Below are 16240 nucleotides of genomic sequence, written 5' to 3'. Positions count from 1 at the left end.
GGACCCAGTTAACCCTCTGAAGAATCTAGTCCTGATGAAATGAAAAGGCAAAATGTGCCCTTGTCAGTAGGAAGATTTAATTATTTTCATTCATTTATTCTTTCAACAAACAGTTACTGACAACCTGCTACTATGTGTGTGGGACTTCGCTAGATCCCGTGGAGAATACCACGAATGGTATGGCATGGCCCCTCTTTCCTGTGTTATGTACAATCTTACTAAGAAGATCTGTGTGATATGATGATAATACGAGACCGATTATTTTAAGTTATAATTGTCTAATTCCTGAACACCGTAACACCACACTTAGGAAGAAATTTACAACTATAAAAAGACAAATGGACTGGATTGTCAGTGTTTCTTTTTAATAGGTACTCTGAGGAAGAAAAGATGGTTTTGCATGGAGATGATCCTGAAGGTGTCGCTTGAAGGACAAATAGGTTTGTGGTAGGTGGTGTAGAGAGCAGAGAGGAACCCAGATGGAGAACAGGATGAATGAAGGCCTGGCTGTTAGCAGAGTGTGGGACTCTTCCATGGAAACGGCTGGGTGCCAGATTAGGGAGTTCTGGCTGGTTGGTCAAACTATGGAAATTCTCTTAAGTGCCAGCTAAGGAGTTTGGACTTTATCTAAGAGGCCAGCAACAACTAATTGGTGGTGGCCTGGTAGGCTGAATTCACACACAGACATGTTTTTTTGGCCAGTGAGGTATTCTATAAATATTGGGGCACATATTTCAAAACTGGCAGCCCCAAGCTTCCGTTTCTCTTGAAAAAATCATATGATCTGGCACTACAGGGCCTGGATTCCTAAATGACAACAACTTTATGGAGGTGAGAAACAGCTGGCTTCTTAAGACATGTGCCATTCAGTAGTCCCTACCCTGTCACATGAACAATGCGCAGCTTTACCCCATAGCTTCACTTATGATGTCCCTTCTTTGGACACTGTAACCCCTGCCTTAGGCCAAGGGGCTCTGTAACAGTGAAAGCAACTATTATTTGGGGAACAAAGTGAAGGATGACAAACTCTAAAGGCAGACAAACTAAAAACAGGAAAAATAAGAAACTACTGCAATAATCAGAAGCAAGGTCATCTGGGCCTGGACTGAGCTGATGGTAGTTAGAACGAAAGTGACAGATGTGAGAGGTATTATGAAGGAAGGTTGTGACTGGGTGCGGGAGGGAGAGGAAGATTTCAGAATTAGCTCTGAGATTTCAAATCTGAGTGGGAGTTACTGGCATTTACATATACTTCCTACAATTATTCCTGGCATTTACATATATTTCCTACAATTATTCCTGCAGAGTCAGTGTATATTTTCTTGGCAAATACTAACTCGTGAATATTGGCCACACAGCAAGAAGAATTTTCCAGCCTGAAGATATCTCTTTTCTCCTTCAAAGTATAAGGCAATGCTTTGATAGTCTTCATTAGTAGTGTCTTCAGAACCTATAACAGAAGTTTACTGAGTAAAATATCTGAGCAAAATTTGTTTACCTTTTATTGCTAACCTGAAAATAAAATCTAAAAACAAGTGATCTAAAAATAGGTGATTAAAAACTCTTAACAGCAAACATCAATGTAATTATTAATGTCTGTTTCCATCACAAAACATACTTACCACAATTACTCCAAATATTAACTGTGTTCCACCTTTTTTTTTTTAACTCTAAATGTGAACCAGGAGAGGAAATTATAAGGTTTTTGTTAGTAATACAAATAGAATCCATCCCTTTCAGCAATGCCTGGTTTAAACAATAGTCTGTATATTTGTCAGACAAGTAGGGAAGATGACATTCAAGTAGCCAGTAGATGCTGGTTAAAGATATGACTGTTTTTCCTTTGGCTTGGGGCTTAAATATATTAAGCATAGAGGAGGAAGGACCCCAAAAGCTGCTGGAATTCCAATTCATTGTTTACATTTACCCATGGGAGTTAGGGCCCAATAGAATACTAAAGTATAACAACCACCCTGCACCTCCAGCTGGAGGAAGAGGGGGTTTATAAGAGAAAGGCATAAAGCAAAGTGGGGAAAAATATGTGTGTGTTTTGAAGGAGGGAGGAGGTACACACACCCCCCCCTCAATATACACATCTTATATAAGACAAACCATATTCTTATGAACTTAGAAAAACTGCTTTAGTGAAATGGTGGTGGTAATGTTAGGACAGAAATGTCATCTGTCAAGTTAAACACTGGCAATTCTAAAGTTGCCTATCTGTACTCCTTTTTTTTAACTCTATTTTCTCTAATTATCTTAATGACTTCGCAAGAAGTCATTTGGGAAGCCAAAGCATCCCAAGAAGCTTTTACCTAATTTGTTTCCTTGAAGACTGAAATAAATATTTTCTTGTGAATCCTAACATCAATTCTTATGGTCATTTTGTGAATTTTAAAAAACAGAATAACACAAAAAGAACAAATATCTTATGATTCCACTTATACGAGGCACCGTGAATAGTCAAATTCATAGATACAGAAAGTAAAATTGTGGTTACCAGGGTCTGGGGGAAGGGGCAATGGGGAATTATTATTTAACGGGTACAGAGACAGTCTGGGATGATGAAAAAGTTCTAGAGATGGACAGTGGTGATGGCCGCATAACAATGTGAATGAATGTACCAAATTGCACACTTTTAAATGGAAATTTTATATTATATATATTTTAGCACAATAAAAAAACAAAACAAAACACAAATAACGTTATGTATGGTCCATGAAATGAAAATCTGAAAATTATTTCAGTAGTTTCTAAAAATAATTGCAAACATGAGAAGAAAACCTCTAAGCAGGCATTCTCAGAATATCAAATTATCCTTTGGACTGTCCAAATCTTTGAAAAACACATCTTGTGTATATCACTGTTCATCAAAGTAAGCATTTTTCTTAGTTTGTAACTCAATTTTTTAATGAAAATATTTACATTTTCAAAAATCATCCTGCATTTCCTATCACCTTCATTTTGAAATCTTTCATTTACTACTGGCTGATAAATAGCAGGATTTGGGAAATCTAGCCTCTCTTGGAATTCACACAGAAAAACCCTTAATTTTTGAAAATAGTCCTTTTTAATAATACCATCTCACCTTGAAGTAGCAGGGATCTTCAAATCCAACACATAACATAGATACATGTGTGTCTATGTATAAATGGTAAACATTTACACCAGGTGCATTCTTGTATGTATACCAATCTGATAATTAGATCATAAGAGACAAAGTGTTTTTATGATAAACATCTTGAAGAGAACCAGGGAAAAAATGATATTTACCAATAATATCTGCATAGATTTCCATTTTGTTGTGTTGCTGAGCCAGTGTGAAAGCTTCATTGTTACATTTGGACATGACAAGAAACTGGATGGCAGATCCATAGTCACCAAGCTGTAGAAAAAACCTAAAGCAAAGTACTTTAATTAGCTAGACTCTTATATAAATTTGTGATTTACAAAATTTTTTAACCAGCAGAAACCATTTAAAAATCAAAATTTATTAGATAAATTGCAGTTCTTTTTTTTTTTTTTTTTTTTTTTGAGACGGAGTCCCACTCTGTCCCCCAGGCTGGAGTGCAGTGGCACAATCTCGGCTCACTGCAGCCTCTGCCTCCTGGGTTCAAGCGATTTTCCTGCCTCAGACTCCCAAGTAGCTGGAACTACAGGCATGCACCACCACATTCAGCTAATTTTTGTATTTTCAGTAGAGATGGGGTTTCACCATGTTGGCCAGGCTGGTCTCGAACTCCTGACCTCAGGTGATCCACCCACCTCGGCCTCCCAAAGTGCTGGGATTACAGGTGTGAGCCACCACGCCCAGGATGCAGTTCTATATTATATGCTTACACTTGAAAGACATACTCTTTGTCTGCTGACCACAACAGCCTTTGAATTTAAACACTTAGACCTGATAAAAAAAAAAGACTAAATATTCCTTTTGAATTAATATATTTGATGATAGAAGGCAGAGGCTTACTTTTATGGTTAGTTTTTGAAAGTCCAAAAATATTAATGTATTATGTTACCTGGCTACCATTTTGGCTCCATCTGGAGACTGGGTCTCTCTAACAATATTGACAGCTTTTTCAGGATTATTGAGGTGATCCAGATAGATGCGGATTACACTTTGCCATTGTTTTGCATTCTCATAAGCCACAACAGCTTCTTTGTATCTGTAAAAAAATAGCTCAGATAAACTTTTTTTAACACTGTCAATTTGGGGAGAAAATGTTGATAAATGTTTAGGACACTTTTAAATTTTATGGATGGTGACTGCTTATTTTTCCTGAACTTCTTTTTCCTTTATCAGAAAAATACCAGGAACCATCCCACTAAAATGTTCTGTTTAGGAATTTGATAAATGAACAGTAAAATATCAATATTAAATTGTATTTTCCCATCTGAATCAAAGCTATATATTTTTAAACATTTTACTGTTTTTTTTCCTTTTAAGTAGGAAGATTATAATAGTAATATAGAAAATGTAGATTTTTTTCACATTTATAGATACAGCTTAATGTTGATATATAAAACCTTTATATATCCTCAGTCACAAAGCTCAAACCTTTGTGTTGACCTATAGATAGAGCTCAGGACCCCTCTTCAGTTCCTGACCAGCTCTCAGCTCCCTCCATTTCAACAAGACATTCAGTGTATAGCTCTATTTCCTAAGGTTACTTTTCTAAAAGTGAAGGGTATTAAATCTCCTTTAAAAGGTTCTTAGTAGATATTTCTAAGTTAATTTCCAGAGGCTATAGAAAGTTACACTACTTTAAAAAAACTTATTTATTTATTTATTTTATTTTATTTTATTTTATTATTATTATACTTTAAGCTTTAGGGTACATGTGCACAACGTGCAGGTTTGTTACATATGTATACATGTGCCATGCTGGTGCGCTGCACCCATTAACTCGTCATCTAGCATTAGGTATATCACCTAACGCTATCCCTCCCCCCTCCCCCCACCCCACGACAGTCCCTGGTGTGTGATGTTCCCTTTCCTGTGTCCATGTGTTCTCATTGTTCAATTCCCACCTATGAGTGAGAACATGTGGTGTTTGGTTTTTTGTCCTTGCGATAGTTTACTGAGAATGATGGTTTCCAGCTTCATCCATGTCCCTACAAAGGACATGAACTCATCCTTTTTTATGGCTGCATAGTATTCCATGGTGTATATGTGCCACATTTTCTTAATCCAGTCTATCATTGTTGGACATGTGGGTTGGTTCCAAGTCTTTGCTATTGTGAATAGTGCCGCAATAAACATACGTGTGCATGTGTCTTTATAGCAGCATGATTTATAATCCTTTGGGTATATACTCAGTAATGGGATGGCTGGGTCAAATGGTATTTCTAGTTCTAGATCCCTGAGGAATTGCCACACCGACTTCCACAATGGTTGAACTAGTTTACAGTCCCACCAACAGTGTAAAAGTGTTCCTATTTCTCTACATCCTCTCCAGCACCTGTTGTTTCCTGACTTTTTAATGATCGCCATTCTAACTGGTGTGAGATGGTATCTCATTGTGGTTTTGATTTGCATTTCTCTGATGGCCAGTGATGATGAGCATTTTTTCATGTGTTTTTTGGCTGCATAAATGGCAAGTGTCTGTTCATATCCTTCGCCCACTTTTTGATGGGGTTGTTTTTTTCTTGTAAATTTGTTTGAGTTCATTGTAGATTCTGGATATTAGCCCTTTGTCAGATGAGTAGGTTGCAAAAATTTTCTCCCATTTTGTAGGTTGCCTGTTCACTCTGATAGTGGTTTCTTTTGCTGTGCAGAAGCTCTTTAGTTTAATTAGATCCCATTTGTCAGTTTTGGCTTTTGTTGCCATTGCTTTTGGTGTTTTAGACATGAAGTCCTTGCCCATGCCTATGTCCTAAATGGTATTGCCTAGGTTTTCTTCTAGGGTTTTTATGGTTTTAGGTCTAACGTGTAAGTCTTTAATCCATCTTGAATTAATTTTTGTATAAGGTGTAAGGAAGGGATCCAGTTTCAACTTTCCACACATGGCTAGCCAGTTTTCCCAGCACCATTTATTAAATAGGGAATCCTTTCCCCATTGCTTGTTTTTGTCAGGTTTGTCAAAGATCAGATAGTTGTAGATATGTGGCATTATTACTGAGGGCTCTGTTCAGTTCTATTGGTCTATATCTCTGTTTTGGTACCAGTACCATGCTGTTTTGGTTACTGTAGCCTTGTAGTATAGTTTGAAGTCAGGTAGCGTGATGCCTCCAGCTTTGTTCTTTTGGCTTAGGATTGACTTGGCAATGTGTGCTCTTTTTTGGTTCCATATGAACTTTAAAGTAGTTTTTTCCAATTCTGTGAAGAAAGTCATTGGTAGCTTGGAGAGGGCAGCCAAGATGGCCGAACAGGAACAGCTCCGGTCTACAGCTCCCAGCGTGAGCGACACAGAAGACAGGTGATTTCTGCATTTCCATCTGAGGTACCGGGTTCATCTCACTAGGGAGTGCCAGACAGTGGGCGCAGGACAGTGGGTGCAGCGCACTGTGCGCGAGCCGAAGCAGGGCGATGCACTGCCTCACTTGGGAAACCCAAGGGGACAGGGAGTTGCCTTTCCTAGTCAAAGAAAGGGGTGACAGGCGGCACCTGGAAAATCGGGTCACTCCCACTCTAATACTGCGCTTTTCCAACGGGCTTAAAAAACGGCGCACCAGGAGATTATATCCCGCACCTGGCTCGGAGGGTCCTACGCCCACGAAGTCTCATTGATTGCTAGCACAGCATTCTGAGATCAAACTTCAAGGCGGCAGTGAGGCTGAGGGAGGGGCGCTCGCCATTGCCCAGGCTTGCTTAGGTAAACAAAGCAGCCAGGAAGCTCGAACTGGGTGGAGCCCACCACAGCTCAAGGAGGCCTGCCTGCCTCTGTAGGCTCCACCTCTGGGGGCAGGGCACAGACAAACAAAAAGACAGCAGTAACCTCTGCAGACTTAAATGTCCCTGTCTGACAGCTTTGAAGAGAGCAGTGGTTCTCCCAGCATGCAGCTGGAGATCTGAGAATGGGCAGACTGCCTCCTCAAGTGGGTCCCTGACCCCTGACCCCTGAGCAGCCTAACTGGGAGGCACCCCCCAGTAGGGGGAGACTGACACCTTGCATGGCCGGGTACTCCTCTGAGACAAAACTTCCAGAGGAACGATCAGACAGCAGCATTCGCGGTTCATGAAAATCCGCTGTTCTGCAGCCACCACTGCTGATACCCAGGCAAACAGGGTCTGGAGTAGACCTCTAGCAAACTCCAACAGACCTGCAGCTGAGGGTCCTGTCTGTTAGAAGGAAAACTAACAAACAGAAAGGACATCCACACCAAAAACCCATCTGTACATCACCATCATCGAAGACCAAAAGTAGATAAAACCACAAAGATGGGGAAAAAACAGAGCAGAAAAACTGGAAACTCTAAAAAGCAGAGCGCCTCTCCTCCTCCAAAGGAACACAGTTCCTCACCAGCAATGGAACAAAGCTGGACTGAGAATGACTTTGACGAGTTGAGAGAAGAAGGCTTCAGATGATCAAACTACTCCGAGCTACAGGAGGAAATTCAAACCAAAGGCAAAGAAGTTAAAAACTTTGAAAAAAATTTAGACGAATGTATAACTAGAATAACCAATACAGAGAAGTGCTTAAAGGAGCTGATGGAGTTGAAAGCCAAGGCTTGAGAACTACGTGAAGAATGCAGAAGCCTCGGAAGCCGATGCGATCAACTGGAAGAAAGGGTATCAGTGATGGAAGATGAAATGAATGAAATGAAGCGAGAAGGGAAGTTTAGAGAAAAAAGAATAAAAAGAAACGAACGAAGCCTCCAAGAAATATGGGACTATGTGAAAAGACCAAATCTACGTCTGATTGGTGTACCTGAAAGTGACAGGGAGAATGGAACCAAGTTGGAAAACACTCTGCAGGATATTATCCAGGAGAACTTCCCCAATCTAGCAAGGCAGGCCAACATTCAGATTCAGGAAATACAGAGAACGCCACAAAGATACTCCTCGAGAAGAGCAACTCCAAGACACATAATTGTCAGATTCACCAAAGTTGAAATGAAGGAAAAAATGTTAAGGGCAGCCAGAGAGAAAGGTCGGGTTACCCACGAAGGGAAGCCGATCAGACTAACAGCGGATCTCTCGGCAGAAACTCTACAAGCCAGAAGAGAGTGGGGGCCAATATTCAACACTCTTTTTTTTTTAAAATTTATTATTATTATACTTTAAGTTTTAGGGTACATGTGCACAATGCGCAGGTTAGTTACATATGTATACATGTGCCATGCTGGTGTGCTGCACCTACTAACTCGTCATCAAGCATTAGGTATATCTCCCAATGCTATCCCTCCCCCTTCCCCTCTCAACACTCTTAAAGAAAAGAATTTTCAACACAGAATTTCATATCCAGCCAAACTAAGCTTCATAAGTGAAGGAGAAATAAAATACTTTACAGACAAGCAAATGCTGAGAGATTTTGTCACCACCAGGCCTGCCCTAAAAGAGCTCCTGAAGGAAGCACTAAACATTGAAAGGAACAACCGGTACCAGCCGCTGCAAAATGATGTCAAAATGTAAAGACCATCGAGACTAGGAAGAAACTGCATCAACTAACAAGCAAAATAATCAGCTAACATCATAATGACAGGATCAAATTCACACATTAACAATAGTAACTTTAAATGTAAATGGACTAAATACTCCAATTAAAAGACACAGACTGGCAAATTGGATAAAGAGTCAAGACCCATCAGTGTGCTGTATGCAGGAAACCCATCTCACGTGCAGAGACACACATAGGCTCAAAATAAAAGGATGGAGGAAGATTTACCAAGCAAATGGAAAACAACAAAAGGCAGGGACTGCAATCCTAGTCTTGGATAAAACAGACTTTAAACCAACAAAGATCAAAAGAGACAAAGAAGGCCATTACATAATGGTAAAGGGATCAATTCAACAAGAAGAACTAACTATCCTAAATATATATGCACCCAATACAGGAGCACCCAGATTCATAAAGCAAGTCCTTAGTGACCTACAAAGAGACTTAAGACTCCCACACAATAATAATGGGAGACTTTAACACCCCACTGTCAACATTAGACAGATCAACGAGACAGAAAGTTAACAAGGATACCCAGGAATTGAACTCAGCTCTGCACCAAGTGGACCTAATAGACATCTACAGAACTCTCCCCCCCAAATCAACAGAATATACATTTTTTTCAGCACCACACCACACCTATTCCAAAATTCACCACATAGTTGGAAGTAAAGCTCTCCTCAGCAAATGTAAAACAACAGAAATTATAACAAACTGTCTCTCAGACCACAGTGCAATCAAACTAGAACTCAGGATTAAGAAACTCACTCAAAACCGCTCAACTACATGGAAACTGAACAACCTGCTCCTGAAACACTACTGGGTACATAATGAAATGAAGGAAGAAATAAAGATGTTCTTTGAAACCAACGAGAACAAAGACACAACATACCAGAATCTCTGGGACACATTCAAAGCAGTGTGTAGAGGGAAATTTATAGCACTAAATGCCCACAAGAGAAAGCAGGAAAGATCCAAAGTTGACTCCCTAATATCACAATTAAAAGAACTAGAAAAGCAAGAGCAAACACATTCAAAAGCTAGCAGAAGGCAAGAAATAACTAAGATCAGAGCAGAACTGAAGGAAATAGAGACACAAAAAAACCTTCAAAAAATCAATGAATCCAGGAGCTGGTTTTTTGAAAGGATCAACAAAATTGACAGACGGCTAGCAAGACTAATAAAGAAGAAAACAGAGAAGAATCAAATAGACACAATAAAAAATGACAAAGGGGATATCACCACCGATCCCACAGAAATACAAACTACCATCAGAGAATACTACAAACAACTCTACGCAAATAAACTAGAAAATCTAGAAGAAATGGATAAATTCCTCGACACACACACTCTCCCAAGACTAAACCAGGAAGAAGTTGAATCTCTGAATAGACCAATAACAGGATCTGAAATTGAGACAATAATTAATAGCTTACCAACCAAAAAGAGTCCAGGACCAGATGGATTCACAGCCGAATTCTACCAGAGGTACAAGGAGGAGCTGGTACCATTCCTTCTGAAACTATTCCAATCAATAGAAAAAGAGGGAATCCTCCCTAACTCATTTTATGAGGCCGGCATCATCCTGATACCAAAGCCTGGCAGAGACACAACCAAAAAAGAGAATTTTAGACCAATATCCTTGATGAACATTGATGCAAAAATCCTCAATAAAATACTGGCAAACCGAATCCAGCAGCACATCAAAAAGCTTATCCACCATGATCAAGTGGGCTTCATCCCTGGGATGCAAGGCTGGTTCAACATACACAAATCAATAAATGTAATCCAGCATATAAACAGAATCAAAGACAAAAACTACATGATTATCTCAATAGATGCAGAAAAGGCCTTTGACAAAATTCAGCAACTCTTCATGCTAAAAACTCTCAATAAATTAGGTATTGATGGGACGTATCTCAAAATAATAAGAGCTATCTATGACAGACCCACAGCCAACATCATACCGAATGGACAAAAACTGGAAGCATTCCCTTTGAAAACTGGCACAAGACAGGGATGCCCTCTCTCACCACTCCTATTCAACATAGTGTTGGAAGTTCTGGCCAGGGCAATTAGGCAGGAGAAGGAAATAAAGGGTAATCAATTAGGAAAAGAGGAAGTCAAATTGTCCCTGTTTACAGATGACATGATTGTATATCTAGAAAACCCCATCGTCTCAGCCCAAAATCTCCTTAAGCTGATAAGCAACTTCAGCAAAGTCTCAAGATACAAAATCGATGTGCAAAAATCACAAGCATTCTTATACACCAATAACAGACAAACAGAGAGCCAACTCGTGAGTGAACTCCCATTCACAATTGCTTCAAAGAGAATAAAATACTTAGGAATCCAACTTAAAAGGGACGTGAAGGACCTCTTCAAGGAGAACTACAAACCACTGCTCAATGAAATAAAAGAGGATACAAAGAAATGGAAGAACATTCCATGCTCATGCGTAGGAAGAATCAATATCGTGAAAATGGCCATACTGCCCAAAGTAATTTATAGATTCAATGCCATCCCCATCAAGCTACCAATGACTTTCTTCACAGAATTGGAAAAAACTACTTTGAAGTTCATACAGAACCAAAAAAGAGCCCGCATCGCCAAGTCAATCCTAAGCCAAAAGAACAAAGCTGGAGGCATCACGCTACCTGACTTCAAACTATACTACAAGGCTACAGTAACCAAAACAGCATGGTACTGGTACCAAAACAGAGATATAGATCAATGGAACAGAACAGAGCCCTCAGAAATAATGCCACATATCTACAACTATCTGATCTTTGACAAACCTGACAAAAACAAGCAATGGGGAAAGGATTCCCTATTTAATAAATGGTGCTGGGAAAACTGGCTAGCCATATGTAGAAAGCTGAAACTGGATCCCTTCCTTACACTTATAGAAAAATTAATTCAAGATGGATTAAAGACTTAAACGTTAGACCTGAAACCATAAAAACCCTAGAAGAAAACCTAGGCATTACCATTCAGGACATAGGCATGGGCAAGGACTTCATGTCTAAAACACCAAAAGCAATGGCAACAAAAGCCAAAATTGACAAATGGGATCTAATTAAACTAAAGAGGTTCTGCACAGCAAAAGAAACTACCATCAGAGTGAACAGGCAACCTACAAAATGGGAGAAAATTTTTGCAACCTACTCATCTGACAAAGGGCTAATATCCAGAATCTACAATGAACTCAAACAAATTTACAAGAAAAAAAACAAACAACCCCATCAAAAAGTGGGCGAAGGATATGAACAGCCACTTCTCAAAAGAAGACATTTATGCAGCCAAAAGACACATGAAAAAATGCTCATCATCACTGGCCATCAGAGAAATGCAAATCAAAACCACGATGAGATACCATCTCACACCAGTTAGAATGGCGATCATTAAAAAGTCAGGAAACAACAGGTGCTGGAGAGGATGTGGAGAAACAAGAACACTTTTACACTGTTGGTGGGACTGTAAACTAGCTCAACCATTGTGGAAGTCAGTGCAGGGATCTAGAACTAGAAATACCATTTGACCCAGCCATCCCATTACTGGGTATGTACCCAAAGGACTATAAATTGTGCTGCTATAAAGACACATGCACACGTATGTTTATTGCGGCACTGTTCACAATAGCAAAGACTTGGAACCAACCCAAATGTCTAACAATGATAGACTGGATTAAGAAAATGTGGCACATATACACCATGGAATACTATGCAGCCATAAAAAATGATGAGATCATGTCCTTTGTAGGGACATGGATGAAATTGGAAATCATCATTCTCAGTAAACTATCCCAAGGACAAAAAACCAAACACTGCATGTTCTCACTCATAGGTGGGAATTGAACAATGAGAACACATGGACACAGGAAGGGGAACATCATACTCTGGGGACTGTTGTGGGGTTGGGGTAGGGGGAAGGGATAGCATTAGGAGATATACCTAGTGCTAGATGACGAGTTAATGGGTGCAGTACACCAGCATGGCACATGTATACATATGTAACTAACTTGCGCATTGTGCACATGTACCCTAAAACTTAAAGTATAATAATAATAAAATTAAAAAAAAAAAGAAAGTCATTGGTAGCTTGATGGGGATGGCATTGAATCTATAAATTACTTTGGGCAGTATGGCCATTTTCACAATATTGATTCTTCCTACGCATGAGCATGGAATGTTCTTCCATTTCTTTGTATCCTCTTTTATTTCATTGAGCAGTGGTTTGTAGTTCTCCTTGAAGAGGTCCTTCACGTCCCTTGTAAGTTGGATTCCTAAGTATTTTATTCTCTTTGAAGCAACTGTGAATGGGAGTTCACTCACGAGTTGGCTCTCTGTTTGTCTGTTATTGGTGTATAAGAATGCTTGTGATTTTTGCACATCGATTTTGTATCTTGAGACTTTGCTGAAGTTGCTTATCAGCTTAAGGAGATTTTGGGCTGAGACGATGGGGTTTTCTAGATGTACAATCATGTCATCTGTAAACAGGGACAATTTGACTTCCTCTTTTCCTAATTGATTACCCTTTATTTCCTTCTCCTGCCTAATTGCCCTGGCCAGAACTTCCAACACTATGTTGAATAGGAGTGGTGAGAGAGGGCATCCCTGTCTTGTGCCAGTTTTCAAAGGGAATGCTTCCAGTTTTTGTCCATTCGGTATGATGTTGGCTGTGGGTCTGTCATAGATAGCTCTTATTATTTTGAGATACGTCCCATCAATACCTAATTTATTGAGAGTTTTTAGCATGAAGCGTTGCTGAATTTTGTCAAAGGCCTTTTCTGCATCTATTGAGATAATCATGTAGTTTTTGTCTTTGGTTCTGTTTATATGCTGGATTACATTTATTGATTTGTGTATGTTGAACCAGCCTTGCATCCCAGGGATGAAGCCCACTTGATCATGGTGGATAAGCTTTTTGATGTGCTGCTGGATTTGGTTTGCCAGTATTTTATTGAGGATTTTTGCATCAATGTTCATCAAGGATATTGGTCTAAAATTCTCTTTTTTGGTTGTGTCTCTGCCAGTCTTTGGTATCAGGATGATGCCCGCCTCATAAAATGAGTTAGGGAGGATTCCCTCTTTTTCTATTGATTGGAATAGTTTCAGAAGGAATGGTACCAGCTCCTCCTTGTACCTCTGGTAGAATTCGGCTGTGAATCCATCTGGTCCTGGACTCTTTTTGGTTGGTAAGCTATTAATTATTGTCTCAATTTCAGATCCTGTTATTGGTCTATTCAGAGATTCAACTTCTTCCTGGTTTAGTCTTGGGAGAGTGTGTGTGTTGAGGAATTTATCCATTTCTTCTAGATTTTCTAGTTTATTTGCGTAGAGTTGTTTGTAGTATTCTCTGATGGTAGTTTGTATTTCTGTGGGATCGGTGGTGATATCCCCTTTGTCATTTTTTATTGTGTCTATTTGATTCTTCTCTGTTTTCTTCTTTATTAGTCTTGCTAGCCGTCTGTCAATTTTGTTGATCCTTTCAAAAAACCAGCTCCTGGATTCATTGATTTTTTGAAGGTTTTTTTGTGTCTCTATTTCCTTCAGTTCTGCTCTGATCTTAGTTATTTCTTGCCTTCTGCTAGCTTTTGAATGTGTTTGCTCTTACTTCTCTAGTTCTTTTAATTGTGATATTAGGGAGTCAATTTTGGATCTTTCCTGCTTTCTCTTGTGGGCATTTAGTGCTATAAATTTCCCTCTACACACTGCTTTGAATGTGTCCCAGAGATTCTGGTATGTTGTGTCTTTGTTCTCGTTGGTTTCAAAGAACATCTTTATTTCTTCCTTCATTTCGTTATGTACCCAGTAGTGTTTCAGGAGCAGGTTGTTCAGTTTCCATGTAGTTGAGCGGTTTTGAGTGAGTTTCTTAATCCTGAGTTCTAGTTTGATTGCACTGTGGTCTGAGAGACAGTTTGTTATAATTTCTGTTGTTTTACATTTGCTGAGGAGAGCTTTACTTCCAACTGTGTGGTGAATTTTGGAATAGGTGTGGTGTGGTGCTGAAAAAAATGTATATTCTGTTGATTTGGGGTGGAGAGTTCTGTAGATGTCTATTAGGTCCACTTGGTGCAGAGCTGAGTTCAATTCCTGGGTATCCTTGTTAACTTTCTGTCTCGTTGATCTGTCTAATGTTGACAGTGGGGTGTTAAAGTCTCCCATTATTATTGTGTGGGAGTCTTAAGTCTCTTTGTAGGTCACTAAGGACTTGCTTTATGAATCTGGGTGCTCCTGTATTGGGTGCATATATATTTAGGATAGTTAGTTCTTCTTGTTGAATTGATCCCTTTACCATTATGTAATGGCCTTCTTTGTCTCTTTTGATCTTTGTTGGTTTAAAGTCTGTTTTATCCAAGACTAGGATTGCAATCCCTGCCTTATTTTGTTTTCCATTTGCTTGGTAGATCTTCCTCCATCCCTTCATTTTGAGCCTATGTGTGTGTCTGCACGTGAGATGGGTTTCCTGCATACAGCACACTGATGGGTCTTGACTTTTTATCTGATTTGCCAGTCTGTGCCTTTTAATTGGAGCATTTAGCCCATTTACATTTAAGGTTACTATTGTTATGTGTGAATTTGATCCTGTCATTATGATGTTAGCTGGTTATTTTGCTTGTTAGTTGATGCAGTTTCTTCCTAGCCTTGATGGTCTTTACAATTTGGCATGTTTTTGCAGTGCCTGGTACCGGTTTTTCCTTTCCATGTTTAGTGCTTCCTTCAGGAGCTCTTTTAGGGCAGGTCTGTTGGTGACAAAATCTCTCAGCATTTGCTTGTCTGTAAAGTATTTTATTTCTCCTTCACTTATGAAGCTTAGTTTGGCTGGATATGAAATTCTGTGTTGAAAATTCTTTTCTTTAAGAATGTTGAATATTGGCCCCCACTCTCTTCTGGCTTGTAGAGTTTCTGCCAAGAGATCAGCTGTTAGTCTGATGGGCTTCCCTTTGTGGGTAACCCGACCTTTCTCTCTGGCTGTCCTTAACATTTTTTCCTTCATTTCAGCTTTGGTGAATCTGACAATTATGTGTCTTGGAGTTGCTCTTCTCGAGGAGTATCTTTGTGGCATTCTCTATATTTCCTGAATCTGAATGTTGGCCTGCCTTGCTAGATTGGGGAAGTTCTCCTGGATAATATCCTGCAGAGTGTTTTCCAACTTGGTTCCATTCTCCCCATCACTTTCAGGTACACTAACTAGATGTAGATTTGGTGTTTTCACATAGTCCCATATTTCTTGGAGGCTTCGTTCATTTCTTTTTATTCTTTTTTCTCTAAACTTCCCTTCTCGCTTCATTTCATTCATTTCATCTTCCATCACTGATACCTTTTCTTCCAGTTGATCGCATCGGTTACTGAGGCTTGTGCATCCGTCATGTAGTTCTCGTGCCGTGGTTTTCAGCTCCCTCAGGTCCTTTAAGGACTTCTCTGCATTGGTTATTCTAGTTATCCGTTCATCTAATTTTTTTTCAAAGTTTTTAACTTTTTTGCCATTGGCTTGAACTTCTTCCTTAAGCTCATAGTAGTTTGATCTTCTGAAGCCTTCCTCTCTCAACTTGTCAAAGTCATTCTCCGTCCAGCTTTGTTCCATTGCTGGTGAGGAGCTGCGTTCCTTTGGAGGAGGAGAGGTGCTCTGATTTTTAG

The 16240-nt window shown here is 39.5% G+C and overlaps 1 protein-coding gene across 5 annotated transcripts in view; it reads right to left on the bottom strand.

The window, feature by feature from the left end:
* The window catches only part of WDR19 (WD repeat domain 19), a 111659-nt gene that overhangs the window by 28613 nt on the left and 66806 nt on the right, over positions 1-16240 (bottom strand). For all 5 annotated transcript variants that reach the window (XR_008524139.2, XM_024246284.3, XM_063723801.1 and 2 more), the window contains 3 exons: positions 4020-4166; positions 3274-3398; positions 1338-1450 (listed from right to left, as the gene is read on the bottom strand). Coding sequence is in view for 4 of the 5 variants with exons in the window: in XM_024246284.3 (XP_024102052.2) it covers positions 1338-1450; positions 3274-3398; positions 4020-4166 (385 nt within the window). In the remaining variant the exon portion in view is untranslated. The remainder of the gene's footprint in view (positions 1-1337; positions 1451-3273; positions 3399-4019; positions 4167-16240) is intronic.

This window comes from Pongo abelii, chromosome 3, assembly GCF_028885655.2.
Source record: "Pongo abelii isolate AG06213 chromosome 3, NHGRI_mPonAbe1-v2.0_pri, whole genome shotgun sequence".
In the NCBI taxonomy this organism is placed as follows: Eukaryota; Metazoa; Chordata; class Mammalia; order Primates; family Hominidae; genus Pongo; species Pongo abelii.
This window is presented reverse-complemented; position numbering and strand designations above follow the sequence as displayed.